Raw genomic sequence first — 22023 nt, forward strand, 5'->3', positions numbered from 1 at the left:
GACTGAAAGCAATTATAGACTAAACCAATTTTCTCTGCGATGGTCTCATTTTTCTACTGACAAACGTTTATGGTATCAAAATTAATTGGAGGATGATATAATCGGATACAAATTCTACGCATAGGGGCTTTAAATTATACAACTACAGTATCATTATATGGCGCCAATTGCCGCTTGCGGCTATATGTGTTATCATTATTATATCCCCGAAATAACTTTCGGGGATATTATGGATTCATCCCGACCGCCGCCGCATCTGCTGGCCCGTCTGCTGCAGATCCTCCATGTGAACGCGATAACTTGAAGTTTTTTTTTCATAAGAATCTTTTCAAATTTGGTATGGAAATTGATGACCGATAGAGGAAGAACTCTATTGATTTTGATGTGTTTATGATTATTATAACTATTATTAATTAACTGATTAAATTCATGTCCATGCTATTTGGACCCATATCTCACCAATGGTGCATTATATTGTATTGAAATTTGTCAAGATAATTGTTCAGGCCATTGGGGAGATTTGTATGAAGTTTAAACTTTTGATGATAATTATTAATAAAATAGCTAATTTGTTATTGAGTTAATTTATTATTGAGTGTACATACCCTTTATTACTGCGGAGACAATCCCTAGAGGATTATATCCATTCATTTTGGAGTGTTTAGGAGTAATAATAATATAATTAACTGGTTAACTTTTTTATTTGTGATATAAAAATAGTTACGGCATGCAAGCTTTATTATTATGAAGATTAGCCCAGAAGGAAAAAGTTATTATTATTTGGCGAAATAAAAATAGTTGGGACATACAACCGATATAATTGGGAAGATTAACCCTGGAGTCTTATTGTGTGGTTATTGAATGGCTTTTTATTACATTTGACTTAATGGGGCCTTCGAGGATTGGGGAATTTAGGGGATATACCCTTGGTGTCTGCCCCCGACAGTGTCCTTGTTGTTGTTATTATTTAATCTTCTCTTGTACAGCACCTTGTAACGTTGGTTTTGAAAGGTGCTATATAAATAAAGTTTACTTACTTACAATCTAAAGAGAAAATGTTATGTTCCAGGAAACAATTGGATTTTGTTTCTTTGGAAATATTTACTAAAAGCCCTCTTGCTTCTCTTCCACCTCCATTTTCCTCATCAAGTCGCACTAGAAAAGAGGCAGGCCTGGTAACAGTCTTGCTCCCATCTCCCAGTAAATGCTGCTGTGGAGTGCAAGTAAATTAAGTGGAGCTTCCCAGTTCCCCATGACCCCGACCCAGACCTAACCCAGTGTTTCCCACAGAATTAGAATCTATTTGTGGTGGTAGGTGGGTTGGGGTTGTGTGCCTTTTTATTCTTGTATTCTCTTATATTGTCAATATATAGGCTATTGTCAATAAAAGATCCCATTACATGAATGACTGAAAAATTATCTGATGCACTCTTTTTAAATACAATAATTTTTAAACTCACTCATTTTTAAATCTAAGAACGCTGTGCAGGCTGCAACCCAATCCAAAACAATTTGTCCCTCGTTTTCCTTCCTTTTACTTATAGATCCAGTCTCCCTTGTGGATCTGAAAATATATCTGAAATATTTGGTTGCTTAATTCTTTTTTAATTCTTTTAGCCTGAAATCCAGTCAAAGTGAGTCTTTGTTAATGTGCTCATTGTTTTGCATGTATTCAGGGAGTGTGTGACGGGATTTCATAATGTTGGAGGGAGATGTCATATAGGGCAAGAAGAAGCCATCTGTTGGCAGCACAAGGGCTCTAAACTACTATAAGGCTCCTCATGCAGCTTGGCACAGTACCATGTATAATGTTTTCTGCTTTGTTTTCCGTTTTTGTGGTCCACTTTAAGGTCTTGGAATTCTCCATCTGCACTGACTAGCTGTGTCTTGTTTTCCTTAGACATATGGAACATTATTGTCTATAAGAAATGTGGTGTGGTAGACCAGTTGTTGAGTTATCAATCTAAAGAAGGATGTCAACATGCATCAACAAGAGCCTGTAGGCCTATGTACTTTTGCCATATCTGTCCAGGAAAGAATTAAATGGCGCCAACAATCCTATCTTGATCGCACACAGCTTACACACTTCTCAATGCAATAACGTGTCATTTTCCAGGTTGAGTTGCACAATAGAATTAATCTCATATAGCCTTGAGCAAAACACAGACAAACACAAATGTCTAGGCAGCAGTGTGTGTTACATGTGCAGGCCATCATAATTGAACTAGTAGTGCTGCATACAGGAGAGACAGGCTTCCCTTTTTCTGTTCTGGCTAGGCTAGCTGTTACCTGGAAACGAGCACTAAACCCTGAGGAGGAGGAGATTGGCAGAGAGCAGAGGGAGGGCATGGTCAGGAAGACGGTTGTTAACTGTTGAGTCAGACTGTTAGTTGTGCTAGTTGTGGTAAATGGGGCAAAGGCTGTGTTTGAATATGAGTGATTTCTTTCCGACACTCACTTGGGAATAGACTCTCAATTCCACAATGCAGGCCAGGGGTGTCAAACCCAATGTTGGTGAGGGCCACATTGAGAAATTATAATCAAGTGAAAGGCAAGATATTCATCTAATCATTCATTAATTCAGCAGCAGCTCTTTGGCCATGTTTTAAAATGTCCCATATGACCAATTACCATAATAATAAAAGTTATTTGTATAGCAACTTTCAAAACAAAATGTATTTGCAATAAAAGAAAAAAAAAAAACAATTACACAGTAAAAAAAATAAAACTTACAATAAAATAAACAAAAGCACAATAAAAACATCAAACATAATATACCATCCCATATAGGCTGTTACATTAAAGTTGCACTAGGCAAGATTTTTATGTAAAAACACACCTATTTTAGCAGTCTAAATCACAAAGTGCAGCTGCAACAGAAAAGAGTGTTGGTCACTGGAGGGAAATTACAGTTACTGGTGAGAAATATTCTCCACAGGGGAAGTGACTAATTAAACCGTCAGAATGAAATACAATGTCTCTGGTATGAGAATCCAAGTTCAAAATTCTGGTATCATGACAACCCTACTTGAAGGGCTATATAAATAAACAAACTTGACTTGATTTTAAGCAGCCAACTATTCAATATGATTTGATTCAGACCTGTCTTGATGGTGATGACGACGATACGATGAAATTCAATCGTGGAAACAGTTCTGTTTTACTTGTTGCAAGAAGGAATCTTTAGGCATAAATCAATCCAGTTATATGTACGAGAGAAAAATCGGTAACCCGTATAAACTATTCCTGATTAGATGTTAACAAAAAAACTATTACACAGTAATACATTTTTTTTGTTAACGTCTAATTAGAAATAGTTCATACGTTGTTAGGGACCTGTAAAATGAAGGGTTACGGAAAGATCTACCGTAACATTTTAATGACCATGATAACATCCTTATTGGAATCTCATTTGTTTATAGTAAAAAAAAAAAAAAAATTAATTGGTCAACTCAAGATAATCCTTTCAAACAGACAGATTATTAATTATTTATTAATAATGCCATGCTGATATGCAGTGGCTTCAGTAATGGATTTTGACCGTGTAGAGCTGTTGGTGAGTGGAGCATGGAAAAACATTTTTATACCTTTTTTGTTGCTGGCGCTACCGCTTCTTACCCTGGCTGCAGGGTAAGAAGGGCAAGCGGGGACTCTTTCCCACAGTGAGTCCAGGGTGTCTCTTAGAATGGGTTGCCAGATTAGTATCCTACTGCTACCTGGATATTTCACTGCTGCTTGGGAAGTAACATATTTTATAAAAGCCAAAGTGGGTCTACACTTGTGATTTATAGGCACTTGGTGCGTAGTATATTTGCTCTCCGTTAGTCAACATTCTTGACAAAACAACGGGCAGTTGAGGCGCGGGGAACACTTTACATGAACCCTCACTGGGCTTACAACACTGGCAGAGACGAGTTTATGGATTTGGAGGGAGAAAAACACACATGTAGTAAATTACATCATTGGGTACTAAAATAAAAGCAAGATATGCCTGTCAAATTGGACGTTTTTGTTACATAGCAGCCTGCATCGATTACCTGTGATTCCCTCCCAACTTTGGCCCGATTCAAGCTGTTTGAATTGATGCAGCTGTATCTCAAACATTAAGCCCGGCACACCAAATCAAAACAATGAATAATTTTACCCCTATTTGGCACCTTTTTAGCTGCGACCAGCAGCTCTGTAGCTTGCTCTGTTGGTCGGTCGGTTGGTTGGTTGGTTGGTCCACAAAATGCATGTATCCCCACATGCATGTATCCCCACGCATGTATGCATGCGACCACGTACACGCATGTATGCGACCACGTACACGCATGTATGCATGCGCGTACGTGGTCGCAGCTATTGTTATTTGATGCAAGTTAATCCTAGCATTAAAATCCTGTACTATGGCAACTTTCAGAATGCAGAAAGGGTGTTAGACAGGATCTGTGAATACATTGTTTTGATTTGAAATGTTGTTACTAAGGAAACATTAAATAGGGTATCCAGGGTTTCCCATACATAGACAACTTTGTGGCGGCCCACCACAATATCAGCACTGACCGCCACAAATTATTATTATTTTTTTTTCACTATTTAATTGTAGAGCTGCGTGTAGCGCATTGATTCGCTCAGCCCCTACTTGCTCCGCACGCTCTCTCTCTGGTTCTCTTTCTCTCTCTCTCACTCTCTTTCTCTCTGTCGCTCGGTCTCTGTCTCTCTCTCGCGTGTGCTCGCTCGCTCTCTCACCGGACCCGCCTGTGCACCTCCCATTAAACACGTGGGCCTGAGGGATATTTTTTTTTCCATGCCAAGAAGACGGCCGGCTGAATTCCCGAAAAGAAGAACTAAGAATTATTAACGATATTCGGAATACAGCTGGGTTTCTGAGATTAGCACGCTGCTAGTCAGTATCCACTGAGTGGACTGATAACGCTAATATTAACTTTACTCTGTCTCTGAATGTTTGCTCCCTCAATCCAGATTAATATTGAAAAATATTTTCAAAGAAGGAAAAGGAATCGTCCGGGGGAGGAGCAGGACAGTCTGGACCAGAGGAGCTGCTGAGCAGTAAAACAGAGTAGATAATGTAACAATGTTAAAGGCTAGTAATTTAACGATGTAAAGATACAGGTTAGACTGACAGCACAGAGAGATGTAGCAGGGCTGGGGGTCAGAAAAGCAGATTTCTTTGTAAAAGGGGCCTAAATTCTATTCTTCTGTACCTTGTAGACAGGACAAAAGACAAACAGAACAGTGTAGCACTGTTTATATTTTTAAAGGATAAGGCTGGTGTTTTTGAATGCATTTCTTACCGTCAACAAATCCTATGAAAATAACAAAATCAGCAATGAATTTGTTTTGCTAACAAGTCTCGTCCATGTAGCCGATGCCCAATAAAGCCATGTTCCAGTAGCCATAGAACTCCATTGTATTAAAAAAAGATTAAAAACACGTCAAAGAGCCATGCTTTTGCTCTGGGCAGCATATTTCATCATTGCGATGCACCAGGCCGGCCGACTTTTTCCTCAAACAACTTAATAAGCCGACCGTAAACATGTTTTCCATCTCAGCAAAGTAGTTCCGTAGCACCGAAAATAGTCCCTGTCCTAATGAAGAATTTGTTCCCATTTGAATTTGATTTGGTAATAACTACAATAGCCTGACTTTTCATGGTAACAGCGATTTTTAAAATTGAAACTATGTCTTTGTGAGCTGTATTTAAAGGTTTTTAGCTTACAACTGGAGCCAATGGCTTCTGGTTTGACGGCTAAAAACGGTACGTGGGAAGTTGGAAAGTAATGGGAGTAGAGCAAACACATTGTTGATTTTGTTATTTTCATAGGATTTGTTGATGGTAAGAAATGCATTAAAAAACACCAGCATTATCCTTTAAGTTATGTTATCTTTGACACAAAGTACTTGAAAGAGAGCAATTCAGATATATAGGTTAGTTATTTGTTTGACAAATGGAACTATTTAAAATGGAATACATTAGATAATTTTTCAGTCAACTTCAACTTCTTCAGTTTGAGCAGTCACTCCACACCATAAAATTTTGAATAGAAGCACGCCATTCCCGAATATACCGAACATTTTAAAGTTTGAACAGTGTTGATAGCTAAAACGGTGCAAGACCAGTTAAGTAAGTAAGTAAAGTTTATTTGTATAGCACCTTTCTCAGATACAGAATCACAAAGTGCTTTACAATATTAAAATAGCAATAACAACAGACAGCACAGTGCCTTTCAAATTAAAATAACAGTAACTACAGACAAAACAGGTACAGAGACCTATATACAAGTACAGCATGAAGGACAAGAGTACCAAACACAAAAGAGGAAATAAAATCAATAAGAGATAGAGTGCCAGAAAAGTGTGTGGAAGAACTAGAAAAGATTACAGTTTTCAGTTTGAAAAGTTGCACAGTTGAATTCATTAGAATGAGTTTAAATGTCTGTAGAATTTGATTATTTTGAGGTAAAGCAATTCACCAGCCAAATCTCCTGTAGTAATCAATACATCAATGTTTTAAGTAGTAGTAGTAGTAGTAGTAGTAGTAGTAGTAGTAGTAGTAGTAGTAGTAGTAGTAGTAGCAAAAGTAGTAGCCGTAATATCAGTAGTAGTAGTAATAATAGTAGTGGCTGCAAAAGCAGCAGTAGTAGCAGCAGTAACCAAAGGTGATTGGTACCACTGACTGAAATACAATAAGAATTACAATAAGAAACCTACATTCCAGCTGATGCATGGCTCCTCCATAAAACATACAAAAAAAGTATTGATAATAGAAGTAAAAGTATTTTCTTCTCCAATATTCTTACCCTGTGACACACACCCAAAGCTTCTGATCATACGATGTGCAGACAGTGGACTGTTTGCTCATGAATAAAAATTACTAGTTTGATAACATTTAATGGCCACACTTAGATTAATGACACAGCCAGTTTATGTCATTTTGGAGCGGTGGTAGCCTAAAGTTTAGAGTGGGCTTGTGACTGGAAGGTCACTGGTTAAATCCCCAGCCTGGCTGGGAATATGTGGTTGGGGAAAGTGAATCAGTAACACTAATTACTTTCCTTAACAGCTACTGTCAAGGAGAGTTTGAGTGAGGCACTGAACCCCCAGCTACTCCAGTGGAGCTGCTCACTGTCCACCTGTAGAAAACAGTTGTTGTACTAGACAGCTTCCACTCGCCAACAGTAGAAGTTCCCAGTGGATGACAGTAGAAGACTGTGCCTGTACTAGGCAGCCCCCAGTGGCCAATAGTAGTAGACTGCGGTTGCACGGGCAGAACCCAGTGTCTATACTTAATTTGTTTGCCAATTTGGGGAGGTCCTTGTTATTTTCCTTGCTACATTAGTTTAATCTGAAGTGTAACTCACAAGCGTTTAAGTTGCATAGTCAAACTTTTAATGTTTGCAAGAGTTTAAGTGGACTCTATACCCAAATGGGGATAGTCATGCTTGTCGTCCCTATATTTACCAGAGGCATTTCTACAATTGAGGATGTTGGGTAAATTTGCACTTCCTCTTTGGCAAGGCAGAAGTAATGTCTAAAGTACCTCATTCCTTCCTGAATACTCAGACAACTCATTAAGACTGGGTTAAGTTGAGCCATGGTTTGACTCTAAGTTCAGCAGTCATGCAGTTGTTATCCCACATGCCAGAAACATGATAAACTGTCACAGATAAACTTTCCACCCAACATTTAATATTCTGCTCTCTCCAGTCTTCATTTTTGTGTCTTGTGTGTCGAATAAACTTTAATCTTTGTCACTTCATCATCCTACCCTTTCCTGGCAGGTCTCACTGGCTGACCAGAGTTCAGTATCTATTTCAAGACATTTATTTTCACTGAGTGAAATTTGGACTTAGTTTAGAGTAGAGTATTCCTGCTGACAAAAAGAAGTCCCAGGAGTAGGGCCCAGTTTCACATCAAAGCTAAAAAAGAAACTATGTTGCAGGCTTTTTTGCCTTGCCTCAAACTGTTTGCTCCCCTTCAGCTTTTATCAAACATGTTAGATTTTTGACACAATATATGGGATCTGAACCCTTTTAAGGATAGCTGTACAAAGACATGTGCAATGCTACTTTCATAGAAAAACAAGCAAGTTGTGTGCATAACAGGCAGGGACATGAGAGGAGCCTTAAGAATTCGGGCATGACACCTCAGATGAGCAACACAAAGTCATGGACATGCATTAACAAGACCTCAGTGTCACTTTTTGACATAATTTTCCTGACTTGAAGGCTAGAGTAGAGTCTTGGGCAAAGCAAGCAAGAAGATTCTTTCAATTAAGATTTGTAAGAGACCAACTCAAAGAAGAACGACAGAATGTGCAGAATGTTCTGTTACATAAAGATGGATTTGATTGCTCAGGAGAGGAGAAAAATGTTCATGAGAAATTATTTTTTAACTTAAACTTATCCAGGAAAGGTTGAATTGCCATACATGCTCTTTGTCAAGAACACCATGCTTCAAAAAAAGGTTGCGTACGGCAGTTTTCACACATGTTGGAATGTATAAAAATAAACTTGATGTGAGAATGTATGTACTGTCCCACAAACTTTTGACCATGCATACGCACATTTTTCTGGTTTTGTCATTTGGCATTGGCCAACGACAAAGTAGTGAAATCGGAATGGCAAAAATTATTACTGAAGGCAATGGTGTCATCTGGGTCTTATAAAGTGGCTGTTAAAAAATCTCCTTGTCCCGAATAATTGACATTCTACATAATTAACTGGACTAGACTATCGATCTCGCTGCTTTTACTCACAGCAGAAGTGATTCCATTGTTGGTTGGTGCCGGTTGTCCTGCTGTGGCTTTGCTCTATGCGAGTTATGAACGAGCCACTGCTCTGTTTTGAGCAGAAAGACAGCAGCACTTGTACCATAGAAGAGGAAGACTGCCACCTAGCGGTAGCTGGCTTGCTCGCATTGGGCACACACAGGAAGTACATTTGTGTGTGGACCAAGCGGCCAAAATCATGTGAATTTTGAAGCCAATAAAGAAGTGGCTGACTCAAAAAAATAGAGAAGACTATATAAGGTCAATAAATGTTTTTGGCAAGAGATTATGGTCTCAGCAGCTAATTTTACTTCTTCTAGTGTGTGTCCATATGGCAATTTTCAAAATAATTGTGTCATTAACGGGATATAACGGTTATAAAACAGTTGTTTTCAGAGTGATTGACAGGTTGGCTGTTCAGTGATTGACAGGTTGCCGATCAAGGACCAATAGCAGGTGGCGCCGTGGCTTCGCTCAGACTGCTCCGGCTCTAAAAAATTTCAACATGGCAGCGCTCGTAAACCACAACTTTTGGCTTCAAAATGGCTCTCAGAAACCTATGGGTGACGTCACACTCACTATGTCCTTCTTTTTTTACAGTCTATGGTGTGGACCACCATTTGTATGTGGATTGAACAAGAACACCGAAAGGGTAAGGGGGTGGGGGATTTTCCCCTAACCAATCACTAGTAACTGACTTATCCGACCGCTCTGACATTATTTTCAGTTACACTGATGCAACGAAGGAACAGTTCAAACTTAAGTCCCACCCACAAAGGCGCTGATTGGCGATTGACAATCGTTTTTCCAAGCTAGAAAGAGACGTTGAATAGAGCAACACCAGACTCTTTGAATCGTGGGTCTCGATTCAGGAGTCTAGAACCAGGCTAATGATATATGTACAAAAGGGAAAACATATACTCACAAATATATATCCATTTGTACAAAGCATTGCACACTCATTTAAATGACAGTTTAGATAGTATAACACATTTGTGATGTTTCTCTTATTTATGGATCATTATACAAATTTGTCAATAGTTTTGAGTCCAGTCTCTCTCCGTAGATAGCAAGCTAACTTACCAGTCGAGTAAGAAGAATGCCATGTCTGCACCGGTACAAAATGCTTTCTGTAACTTTTCTCTACTGATTGAAAGCTTCTCCAGTATTAATACAGTGTCTGCTTTTATCTACTCAACATTAGGATCCTGTTTTTGTTTCTTTGCTCTCCCAAACTCAGTTGTGTCTCTTTCTTCTGCCAACATAGTTATTTAGTGAGCAGAGAGGAAAAGCAACCTGGAACAATGCTAAACCCTCCCTCTCCACACAGTGCCCATTTAAAACAAAAAAAAAAGAGAAAATTGAAGCAGATTAATACAGAAAATAAAACCAACATAGTGGATAAAAGAAGGGAAAATAAAAAGATATAGAAGTTAAAATAAGAACCCAGAAGAAGGGGGAAAAAAAGAAATACTACTTACTATGTTGCCTCCGTGCTTACTATGTCATCACCCTCTCATCACAGTTTGGGAAAATACAGAATTTGAAATATTTCTGAATTTCTCCTGTCCAATTTCTCCATTGACTTCCATAGTAAAAATGGAATAGGGATGATTTAGATTTTCCAGATTTTCAAACCTCAAGAACTGGACCATGTATCCCATACTGTGCATAATTAATCTGATGAAGAGTCCAGGCGTCACCCTAAAATCCCACTCAGTTCCATTAAGATTTAGTGAAGGGACTTGGTCTCAGCTTTGTTAGCAAAAAAGACAAATAAAAAAAAAGTTAAAGGAAAACATTGTTCACAACCACTCAATACAATCTAAATATGACATCTGAGTAACAGATGACAAGAAATGCTGAGCAATTTTTTGCTAGTGTAAAATATAATACATTTATACAAATGTATTTTCACTTTGATGGGATAGAGTGCTTTTATATAGAACTCAGACTAAAAATCCTGAAAAAATAAATCTTTAAGTGACTTAAAACAACAAAATGTGCAAAAATTCAAGGGTTGTCTGAATACTTTTGCAATGCACTATATATTTTTTCATCTCCCTAAATTAACATGGCACAAGAGAATGCAAGCAATGTTGGTGTGGCAGGTAAATTTGGATTTCAACGCTTCAAGTTTTTTGTTTACTAGGCTTCAAACAATATGACCTCTGAAAAAGGACTTTGTATGCTGAATTTAGACTTGGATTGTGCCTTACCATACCCTACCACCTTACCCTTTTCCTCCACTCTTCCCTGCTGGACCCTTCTCTTATAGTTTTCTCCTTCTCTTTGTTCTCTCATCTTCTATTCTTATGTCTCCTCTCTGCTTAGTAATTTCTCTTTTATTCCTTTTATGTCAGAAGTTTGCCTTGCTGTCCTTTATTATTTATTTATCTCTGCTGTCTTTTTCAAATGGTGAAGAATAAATGTAGGTAGCTGTTGGGGTCTAAATTATTTTAGGTATTCAACCAAGGATATGGCAAACACTGTAATAGTCTACATAAATTATCAGAAAATATTATGCATGCATGAGTCAGACAATTTCAATTTCATGTCATAAAGTAGAAATAGCAAAGTCTATGACCATTTTAAGATAAATTAGACTCTTCATTAATTTCTCATGAATGGTTAATTAATAGTTATAGATGGTGAGGGTGACCAAGCTGTCACACTGATATCTCATCTAAGAGTTTGCTGGTGAATTTCCATGCAAGGCATGTATGAGATCTGATCAAGTTCTTTGCTTGATATAAACTAATTGGCAAGCCAAATATCTAGTTAATGTTCACTAATTGTTGATTAAGGGAGACTGGATGGTAGTAGTTATGTTATGATTAACAAGCTAGAAAGTTTGCTAATGAGCTAGGCTTTGTAAACTAACAATAGCAACTAGCAATTTAAGTCAATTTAATTAGATTAAACAAATAGATGATGATTAGATAGACTTTTATTGTCCCGAAGGAAATTTGTCATGGACACAATGTAATGATGTAAAATAATGATATAAAACATCGATTTACCCTTGACTGACAACAACTGTAACCAAGATGCTGTATTTCGATTTCACTGCTGCTGCTGAGAGATGTAAGAGGGAGGGGGGATGGGAAACTGTGGGAATCAGAGTTCACTGTGCCTTTCCAGCCTCACACAGTCTATCAGTAATTAGGGTTAATGTTTAACTTGTTTGCACACAATTTCGCAAGCTTTTGTTTGTTTGATATATTTCTGACCTTAGTGGAGGCCCTGTGCCTTCGCTATAAACCAATAAATATGATAAGAAATGAGACATTACTTTCAAAGTCCTTTTTTATAATTCTGTTAGCCTGGTGGGGGTTCTCTGAGCCTGGCTGGTCTGCACAATGGTAGGGGAAACCCAGTACTTACAGTACATGCACACACTATAGTTCCCAATGTGCTCCACGGTCCCTGTCGTGTGACCCTCCTGTCTGCCAGGGAGGGTGTGGACATGTTAGGACATGATAGCTGCTGCTTTTCACCTGACAGCAAGGAGATTTTCGGAAGAGCATAATGCACATGGAGGTTCACGCTAAATCATGTCTTCATAGATTTGAGATATTCACCAAAAGCTCTCTTCCTAAAAAGATTTGGATGAGTAGTGGCGTTGCTGGCGGTATGGTACAGAAGAATCTATAGTTCATAAAACATGTTTCAAGCCTATTTATTCGATTAAAATGCCTATGGTAAAATCATCCTAATATTCAAAATTTGTGTGATTTATTAACATGAAGGTTAAAGTTGTTACTCACGCACATTTGCTATGTTTCAAAGGAAAAAATCCTTCGCAATGTGTGTGCTTGATGGTGGTGACAGGCAAAAGCTCAGTGCGCTCCAGAGGATCCCTTTGTTGTCACAGCTCACTGAAAACATTAACAGCAAACAAATTTCTTCTGCTTCAGTTAGTGAGGTAGCCTAACCTTCTTGCTCGCTAACTAATAATAATTAGTCAAAAGAGCTGCTTTCAACCATGAATCGTTTAGATTATCTGACCACTTTTAAATTACTGTAACAGCACCTTCTTTTTAAGTTGCCTTACAGTGTCAGGCTATATATGAAAATTTGGTAGTGGTCTGGTCTTGGTTGGTTGGGCTTATTATCTGCATTAGTTGGTCTGCGCTGTTGGTGTGGTTTTTAGATGTGGAGTTTGTGGGATAACATGTAGATATCACTGATATTGGTCTTTGTGACATTGCTTGCTCTCTCTCTCTCTCTCTCTCTCTCTCTCTCTCTCTCTCTCTCTCTCTCTCTCTCTCTCTCTCTCTCTCTCTCTCTCTCTCTCTCTCTCTCTCTCTCTCTCTCTCAAATGTTAGCTGCTGTAAAAGGGAGGTGCAGGTGTGTGTTATGTTTTTTGTTTGAGTGTGGTTAGTCTCTTGCAGTGTTGGAATTCATCATGTAGCTGGGGCCCCATCAGAGTTTTCATGCCAAGATCGGCACGGGGTGTGACACTGAACAGTTTTCCAGACAATGTTGTGGTTATTAATGCTTTGGTTATGGTAACATTGTTCATTATAGTTAATCTCAGATGATGACGTCCTTTGATTCCTGCCAGAAGCAAACATATTTTGAGTTAACTGCAGATGAATCTAAGAAGGAAACAACAAGCATATAAACATGATGGGCCTGATCAGTCCTCTAAATGTTTTTTCGTGTTCTAGCTCCATCCTGTGGTCTCTTGCAATATTACATGTGTAAACATGTGTACCAATTTAAGGGCACTGGCTGAAATTATCTGGGGATGTGACGTAAAGATCAATAAAGTCCCAATTCCTTTTAGATATTAATCAATATGCTATGCTTCCTAAGCATTAGTAAGTGAGTGAAATTGAGTTGTCACAAACCAATTTCCTCCCTGTCTGTGGCCAGTTACGATGCAGGGAATGACAACTTCATTGACCTTATGGAGCTGAAGCTGATGATGGAGAAGCTGGGAGCTCCCCAGACCCACCTGGGCCTGAAGAACATGATCAAGGAGGTGGATGAAGACCTAGACAACAAGCTCAGCTTCAGAGAGGTGGGATTAGAGAAAACAAGATACCATCTTATCATTAGTGGATCCATGAATCTTTCAAAGGATCTGTGTTCTATGTTAAACCAATGGCAAATTAAACTCACTGACATTCTTCCTCTTTATCCATTTCTCTTTCCCTCTTCCTCCAGTTCCTGCTGATCTTCAGGAAAGCAGCAGCAGGAGAACTCGCAGAGGACAGTGGCCTCAGTGTCCTGGCTCGCCTCTCAGAGATCGACGTCTCCACCGAGGGGGTGAAAGGAGCCAAGACTTTCTTTGAAGCCAAAGTAAGCCAAGTCTTTCCCAAGACTAATGAAACTATGACAACTACAGACACAGTGGTCTTTTCATGTAGTCACTCCACTGCAGTAACAGAACTAATTTACAAGCATAGCAAGAGACATGCATGCAAAAAAATGTGCAGACACTTGGGCAAAAAATGTATGTTCTTCAAACAGGAGCATCCTATGTACCAGATGTAATGTACTGGGTTTCACTGTAACTGTAATTGCAAAGCAAATGAGGGAAACAGAGGGTAAAGCATCAGTGAACTTCTACAGAGGTTTTTCCAATTCTGTCACAGAGCTCTTACAATCACAGCTGGTGTCATCATGGAGGTCCACTGGCCAATTTGCTGTGCACAAATAATGTCTAAACAAATAACCAGGCTAGAAAAAGAGATGTACTTGAAAAAGATAATGGTGGTGTTGGTATAGATAGATAGATAGATAGATGGATAGATGCATTTATTGGTCCTTTCGGAAATTTGTCGTGTGCCATACAGCAATGTCAGACAAATAAACAGACAACTACAATGACAGCAGCAACAACAACAACACTAGCACCTCACCACAATGACTGGACACTCCAACATCACATCACATCATATCATATCCCACATCACTAGAGTGCTCCTCACATTACAAGGTGCAGCATCCCAACACACCAAGGTCTAGTTCTTTCTGTTTCACAGTTTGAACAGTGCAATACTGGTAGGAACAAATGATCTGCGAGCCCGGTTGGTTTTGAGGGATGGCACCCTATACCGTCGGCCTGATAGTAACAGCTCGTATGCACTAAATGGGGGGTGTGATTCATCTCTAGTAATCACTTGATCTTTCCTCCTTACTCGAGGAGTAAGGAGGAAAGACTTTGTTTGTCCATTTGGATATATTTGTATATGTCCATTCAGTAGCGTTAAGTGAATGGTGTGATAAAGTAGGTTTGTTTCCAAATGTAGGTTACCGTGACACAGTAAACCCTCCTGTATTTAGCCCCATTCTCTACTCCAAAACACAAGTTAGGTCTTCTTTCTTCTTGTAAGTTTTTCCTTGTATGCATTGAGGGTCTAAGGCTGGTGGTGCCGGGTAGGTTAGACTAGGTAGAATAGGTAGGCTTTTGTGTATTGCTAAAATCTGCTTTTGTGTGTCTTGTGCTTTGCCTGATGTTTGTCCTATATCATTCTGTTCTATGGTTGACTGTTGATCAGTTAGATCTAGTTAGCCTCATTCTCTCTAAAGTCATTTGAGATATGCATGTGATAAAGAGCTATATAAATAAACAAACTTGAAGTTGTAGCTTGAGAAGAGTCAGCTGAGTTAACCTGAACAAACTGTTTTTTGGCTGTTGTTAGCTAGCTAACTAGCCTGCAAGCTAATTTAAGCAAAATATCTACCCACCACTAATGCTAGCTATGCAATATTACTTAGTGTGCAAATCAAGATGTGTTAACAAGACAGTGATGGTTAGCTGACCAGATACTATGGTTAGCTAGCTAACAAGCTGACATCTAAATACAAATTGATCAGATGTGTCAGCCGTCTATTCCTCTGTTGGACAGGTTCAGGCGATTAATGAGTCCAACCGATTCGAGGAGGAAATCCGTCAGGAGCAAGAGGCCAAGAAGAAGCAGGCCGAGGAACAGAAGCAGAGACGAGCTGCCTTCAAGGAGTTGCAGTCGACCTTCAAGTGACCACTTCCATCTCTTCTGTGGACCCTTCATCCTGTGTGCTCTACCTACTCTCTGTCATTTTATCAATGTCTGTTTGTAAATACTCCATGTTGAAAAGCAGTTATGCAAGACAGTAGTGAGTTGTCTTGAGTCAGGTACAGACCTGAGTCCCATACATGCCAGTCACTGTTCTATGATGCAATGAGTTGGACACATTCTAGAGAACCAGCACTACCTATATGCCGATGACAATTGGTCTGTATATGTCTAGTGGGGAATGTCATGTTTCACTTTAATGTCACTGCTTTTATCAATGACATTGGTTGTGAAAGTGTGGCATATTTTATGTGGCTATTTTAAGGAGTAATTATGTTTTAGGTTGTAACAATTGGGTCTAAAGAGGTCCAGTGTCCAGTCCATTGTATGTGTTTGACTAGTGATGGTTGCGCTCTCTGATGTCATATCCTGTAAGTTTCACTGTGTCCTGGCTGCAGTGTAACTAGCCTGCCTGAGCTACATTTGACTTTACTCATGCTGTGAGATAAAACACACAGTGCACACTTTCCAACTAATCCCACGTTAACATAGCATTCACTCAGTGTTCACCATAATTTAGCTCTATATTTTTTATGTTAGTGTAGGGTGGACGTTGAGAGGGATTTTGGTTTGGAATGGTTGTTTTTACATGTGGTGGTGGTCATTTTTCAACAGTATATTTTCCACAGGCCTTGTGAAATTCTGACAATCCTAAGCATCCTATTGCCACTTGGACCAACTACTGACTACTGACATGCAATACTAGTGCTAATATAGCAGATGCCAGTACGATTTATAGTCAGACCATTTTGCTGTGTTTAAATTCTTATGCTGCTTTACCCTTTCCAGTGTTGCTTCACTTCAAAACCATAACCAATGTGAATTTACCCATTCCATAATCTGGATGGAAAGTGAATATTACTACCCTCTATAGTTTGGCCTGTGCATAGAAATGGGAAGTCTTGGGGAGTTCTGAATAGGGCTTCCAGTAATGGCCCTCTGTTTTTGCCCTTGTCATTTTGCTGGTGTTAAGTTTGTGGTTTGTGTCACACCACTGTATCTTGGTTGTCAGTGCAGGAGATTGGATTCACTGCAGTTCATAATGGTGACTGTAATCCCAAATCCCAAACAAGCAAACACAGGGACATTCAAAGCTTTTAATTTTGGAACATGGATCAATTTCAGATCAATTGGCACAGCTCAGTTCAGCTGCATGAGGCTTGTGTGTACAGCATGGAAGCTAAGTTGCACAATTAACAAGAGGAGGTTCCCAAGCCCATGAGCACAATGCTATGAAACGCAAATTTTATATGGTTTTTCCTTTACTTGTTGCAAGATGCAGCTTGTGTATGGTGCACTTGTACTGTCTGTAATCAGGTGAATCTAGCCAGAGATATGCACAATTTGCACTAATTTGGTCATTTGTTGTAAGAGTGTCAAGAGTTAGATTTAACCTTGATTGAAATGTAACTTTAATTCAAAATTATCTTCCAATCTTTGAAACTTAAAAATCTAAACTTGAGATCTTAAAATTTTGTATCACAGCATATGCCAAGTGTAGATTATTTTAACATTAATTTTTTTTTTTTTTTTCTATAGTCTTAATGTGGTTGCTTCTAAGCTTCAGATAAAGGTGTGACCTGAGGGGAAACTGTCAGATATTACTGTATAAAATAGTTTGCGAGCTTCCAATGTAGTGTTATTATTGACATGGTATTGTCTAGTGATACCTGCCAGTGCATCAAGGCACATTACAACTGAAAGGTTGTGAATAAAGAATATAATATTTTTTCATGACAATATAAGTTTTAAAAAATACTTTTAGTTTTATATGGTGAGGGATCTTGTTGAGTTTTCTGCATTTATGGGCATTGTTCACAAGGTGGTCTATTCATTTTAAGAGAAAAAAACAAGGTACGCCCACTGGTCACTCTTCCAGGTAAAAGGTGATTCGCTAGTTGTTTGTCTGTAAATTAATAGATTGCTATTGTTTTCCTTTTCTGATGTGGAAGGTGGCTAGAGTAATTATGTGTTAAATGTCCCTGGGTTATGTCAAATCTGTCATAAACTTACTTTTTCTGGTGTGTACGATACACGGGTCTTTCCATGTTTGTCTCCCATGTGAAAATTGTGGTTCTCTACTAATCTTGTCTAGGAAAATGCCAACATTGTACTGTATAGGGATAAGGGGAAACAAAACCATGATTTAGCTTAAGTCTTAAAATGCATTCCCTGTAGAGCTACACATAATTTGTTGAGGGCAGAATAGAGACTAGGATTTGGATTCTGTGCATTTTTTATCATTCCATTTTATTTTCATTACACTTCTTAGATCTTTCAATGTCTTCATTGTTCCGAGATGAAACCGTGCCAAATATTTTTACTGTTGCTGTGTCCCAGTCCAATCTAGCCTTGCACTGTAAGGTAACAAAACATGGTAATGGCATTTTTTTTAAAAATGATATTGACATTGAGAAGGTGAGATCTAGATATTCATGATACAGTAGTCAAAATTCCATAGCGTTTCTGTCTTTGGTAGGTATAGCATGTCATCATACCCTCAATGCTTTGAAGTCCATCAGGAGCTTGGATTTATGAGGGATTCACTAGGTAGTAGTGAAACCCTATTGTTATTGCTGGAAATCCTATTATTAATATTAGTGTTGTTGTTCTTTTTTCTCCACTATTTGGTCCAATAACTTGACCATAGATTGGTAACTTTTTTTTTTTGGCGTATAGATGGTCATGGCCACTCGCTACTTGGACACAAAGAATGGTACTGATTTGCCTCATAGGGGGCAGTATAGTAAGCCCTTAAATTCTAAGGCTCAGCCCTGTCACACTTAATAATTTTTTTCTATATCATTTGACATTTTCAGTGTCTTCTTGTCAGTCTTCTCAAAAACTATACGTAATACCTTGCATTTCCCCTTTTGCTCAGTGCATTGTGAACAACTCAAAATACTTCTCAATCAACTATAACTAGCCACATACTATACACTCTATACAACTGCTGTATATATTCGTGTGAAATCAAAGACCCATGTCAACATCACATTGCACTAATATTTCACCATATTTTCACAAGTATAAACGCTATGGATCTCTGCCCATACAATAACAGACTGCTTATCAAAGGAAATATGCAACACCTGCACTTCTCAATCACACCTAGAAGATGTCTTACATGAAAAACAGATTATTAATCAATACTCACACTTCATAACACTTCATATGTGAGTAGGAGTAAAATTGCTCTGCATAACTGTAGCTCCTTATGCTCCAAACATTTCCCAATAGCAACCAGGTCATTCCCATCTCGTCGTCATGTAGTTAACCCCGGCACATCACTGGCATGCAGCAATATTTTTTTCAATTGCAATTCTCATTATACTTCCATATTGAAAGACATGTATCCAGAATTGGTCAGAGAACTTCAAAATCAATTAGGACAAAACTTTTAGTATTGGATCTGTGTTTTCCACAGCATATTCTCAGCTTCTATTTTCTGACTGATCCTTTGTTTTTCAAGGTTCCTTTTTTTCCCATTGTCCTGCGATGTTACAGTCACTATTCAAGTCTGGTTTACTATGGTATGTTTTACTGTAATGTCTTGTAAGCTGATAAAAAAAAAAAAAAAAGATGTGGCTACTCTATAATACACCTTTTATTTTTGATTCTTCATTATTCTTGTGGCAATACATTTTTTTAATTTGAATTTGCATCATTACTTTCTGTCTGCTTACAAGATCAAACACTCGACTCAACCATGTACTATACTGGTTGCTATAGATTAAGTGGGAGAAATCTGATGTTATAAAGACTGATCTGCCGTAAGTGTTTTTTGATTTAAGGACAATAATTCAGCTGACCGTGTGTATTTTTAAATAAAGCTCTTTACTGGGAGGAACTTGTTATGGAAAATTGTTCTTTTTCTGAGGGACAGACAGATATCACACAGATATTATGTCATCAGTGTTGCCCCGATTGTTTGTGAAATAGCGTCCCCCTGTGGACTGTAATCAGAAGTGCAGATGGGGGCTGGAACAGTAAATGAGAGTGCCAGAGTCAGGGCTCTCAAATAACACTACACTCAATAGTATCACTGTCTGTCAGCTCCAGTTGATGGTTAATGTGCACAGATGAGGGCTTATTCATGAAGGACTGGTACACCACAGGTAGGGTGGAAGCCTGTATTTAATTCTCTGTGATTCTAGCACAATATCAGAGGTTGTGAAAGCTATGGCTGATATTGTTGGTATCTGTCAAATTCCTCCTCTATAGAGTGAGTGTTTGAAATTTCATGCAGAGGCAAAGATTCAGACAGGAATGATTAGATTTCTCTGTATTTTGTCATGAGGATTTCTGAATATTAACATTCAGAAATGATTATTATATCTTTTTGTAATATTACATTTAGGTTGTCATGCAGTATGTGTGTATTATATCTACTGTTTTTTCACCTAATTCTGCCCTGGCACCAATCATATTCTGCCCTGGCACCAATTATGATATGACTAATTCTCACTTATAAGATGAGTGCACCCAGGAAAGTAACTGTAGTGCTTGATGCAAACTAACTATGCTATTCTGTATCTAGTTTGAAGCTTGTTATGCAACAGGCCAGTCAACATGTTTGAGATTTTCTAGTTTTGTAAGCCTAGACTTTTCCTTTTCCACTATCTCCCTTCATTTCAGTGAGCTAGATGCCAGTTTTGGCATTGAATCTCTGTCATTGTGCCACTGTTTTCCTCCTCCCTAATCATTCATTTGAATAGGTAATGCAGTTGCCCACTAGAGGGATAAATTATACATCTCCACTTCAGCTATCTCTTTCCAACCCACTGCCTCCTTCTCTCTAATGCTTTCTTTCATTTCAATCCATCTCTCCTCTCCATATCAACCCTGTCATCACCCTCCACTCCCTCAACCCCCTGGCAGGTACCCAGCATGCAGCAGGAGCTGTGGCTGCAGGCCAAGTCTCAGGTGCTGTCCTCCATCAAGTCCTCCATCAAGCCTTTTTCTGCACTGAGAGCTGCCTCTGCTGCTTCTTTCCATCCATTGTCCTCTACTGCCAGACCCTCCCATCCCCTTGTCAGAGCTACTGATTACAACCCCCAGGCCACCATGTCCCTCAGTGGTTCATTTCCTAACAACAATAATCACACACATACCAATGTCCTGCTGGCCCCCAGGACCCCCAGCCTTGGCCTCCACAGCAGGACGACAAACAACACTCCACAGAGCCATCACCATAAAAGAGGTCAGTTCTACCATTACAACACAGGCCACTGTGGTCAATAACAAGACATCCGCTCTGTATGAACAATTCAACAGTGTTGTGATGTGATATGCCATTCACCATGGTCTAACACAACTTACAAGAACTCAGTGTTGACATGATTTCTCTCTGATAGATAATGGAGTCAAGACTGAGTTCAAGCGCAGCAGTTCAGCTGAAGTGTCTTCAGGGCAGTCAAACCCCATCAAGGCTTCCAGGACTCACCAGGAGCTACACAAGGAACTACTACTGGCCCACACAAAGTAGGTACCATAGATAGGAACAAAGAAATACAATAAATAGATATGTTAACCTATTTGAAGAAAGATTAAAATGGCAAAATCCTCTACTGAAATATGTACTGGTACTCTGATGTGATTTCATGACTTTTTTTTAAAGAAGCATGATTCCTTTGCAATATGATGACATGGCCAAAGGGCCAATGAAACATAATTAACAACAAATCTATTTTGCTAGATTGTACTATTTGGAAGGTCCTAAATGCCACGTAATGACTTGTGTTAACTTTTGTGTCCATCATTAGAAAGCATTATAGTACCTTTCTCCCAAGTCTCTCTTCTCTAATGCTGGCTTCATTAAGAATACATGAGGGTCTCTATCTTTCCCCAGCATGTGCTCTCTCACAAACTGCAATCATACACCTTCTCTCCATGGTGCCCCAGTTCTTTAAGCCACTGGGAGCATGAAGCAGTGTAAAGTGATATTTATACTAACAACAGTGACTAACCTGAGCCCACCACTTGCTTGTATTGATAGCACACAAAGGTAATTGTATGCACCCTGCTAATTTGGTTGTGCTGTTACAAAATTCAAACCTGAAAGTCATACATTTTTACAACAATAATGCATAAATCTATTTTAGCATGTTGAGAAGTTTATGATGATTCTGTGACATTAAGGCATGGCCAAAATCTCTTTTAAACCTGCAATAAGCG

The 22023-nt window shown here is 38.8% G+C and overlaps 2 protein-coding genes across 2 annotated transcripts in view; both read left to right on the top strand.

Annotated features, from left to right (window-relative positions):
• The window catches only part of efhd2 (EF-hand domain family, member D2), a 29139-nt gene extending 10635 nt beyond the window's left edge, over nt 1-18504 (top strand). The window contains exons 2-4 of the mRNA XM_071909774.2: nt 13658-13805; nt 13952-14086; nt 15640-18504. Coding sequence (XP_071765875.1) covers nt 13658-13805; nt 13952-14086; nt 15640-15771 — 415 coding nt within the window. The 3' untranslated portion in view covers nt 15772-18504. The remainder of the gene's footprint in view (nt 1-13657; nt 13806-13951; nt 14087-15639) is intronic.
• A 2232-nt stretch (nt 18505-20736) lies between these two features.
• The window catches only part of LOC144542316 (uncharacterized), a 30503-nt gene continuing 29216 nt past the window's right edge, over nt 20737-22023 (top strand). Inside the window, exons 1-2 of the mRNA XM_078288306.1 lie at nt 20737-21049; nt 21204-21330. Coding sequence (XP_078144432.1) covers nt 20737-21049; nt 21204-21330 — 440 coding nt within the window. The remainder of the gene's footprint in view (nt 21050-21203; nt 21331-22023) is intronic.

The sequence above is a fragment of the Centroberyx gerrardi genome, chromosome 14 (genome assembly GCF_048128805.1).
Source record: "Centroberyx gerrardi isolate f3 chromosome 14, fCenGer3.hap1.cur.20231027, whole genome shotgun sequence".
In the NCBI taxonomy this organism is placed as follows: domain Eukaryota; kingdom Metazoa; phylum Chordata; class Actinopteri; order Beryciformes; family Berycidae; genus Centroberyx; species Centroberyx gerrardi.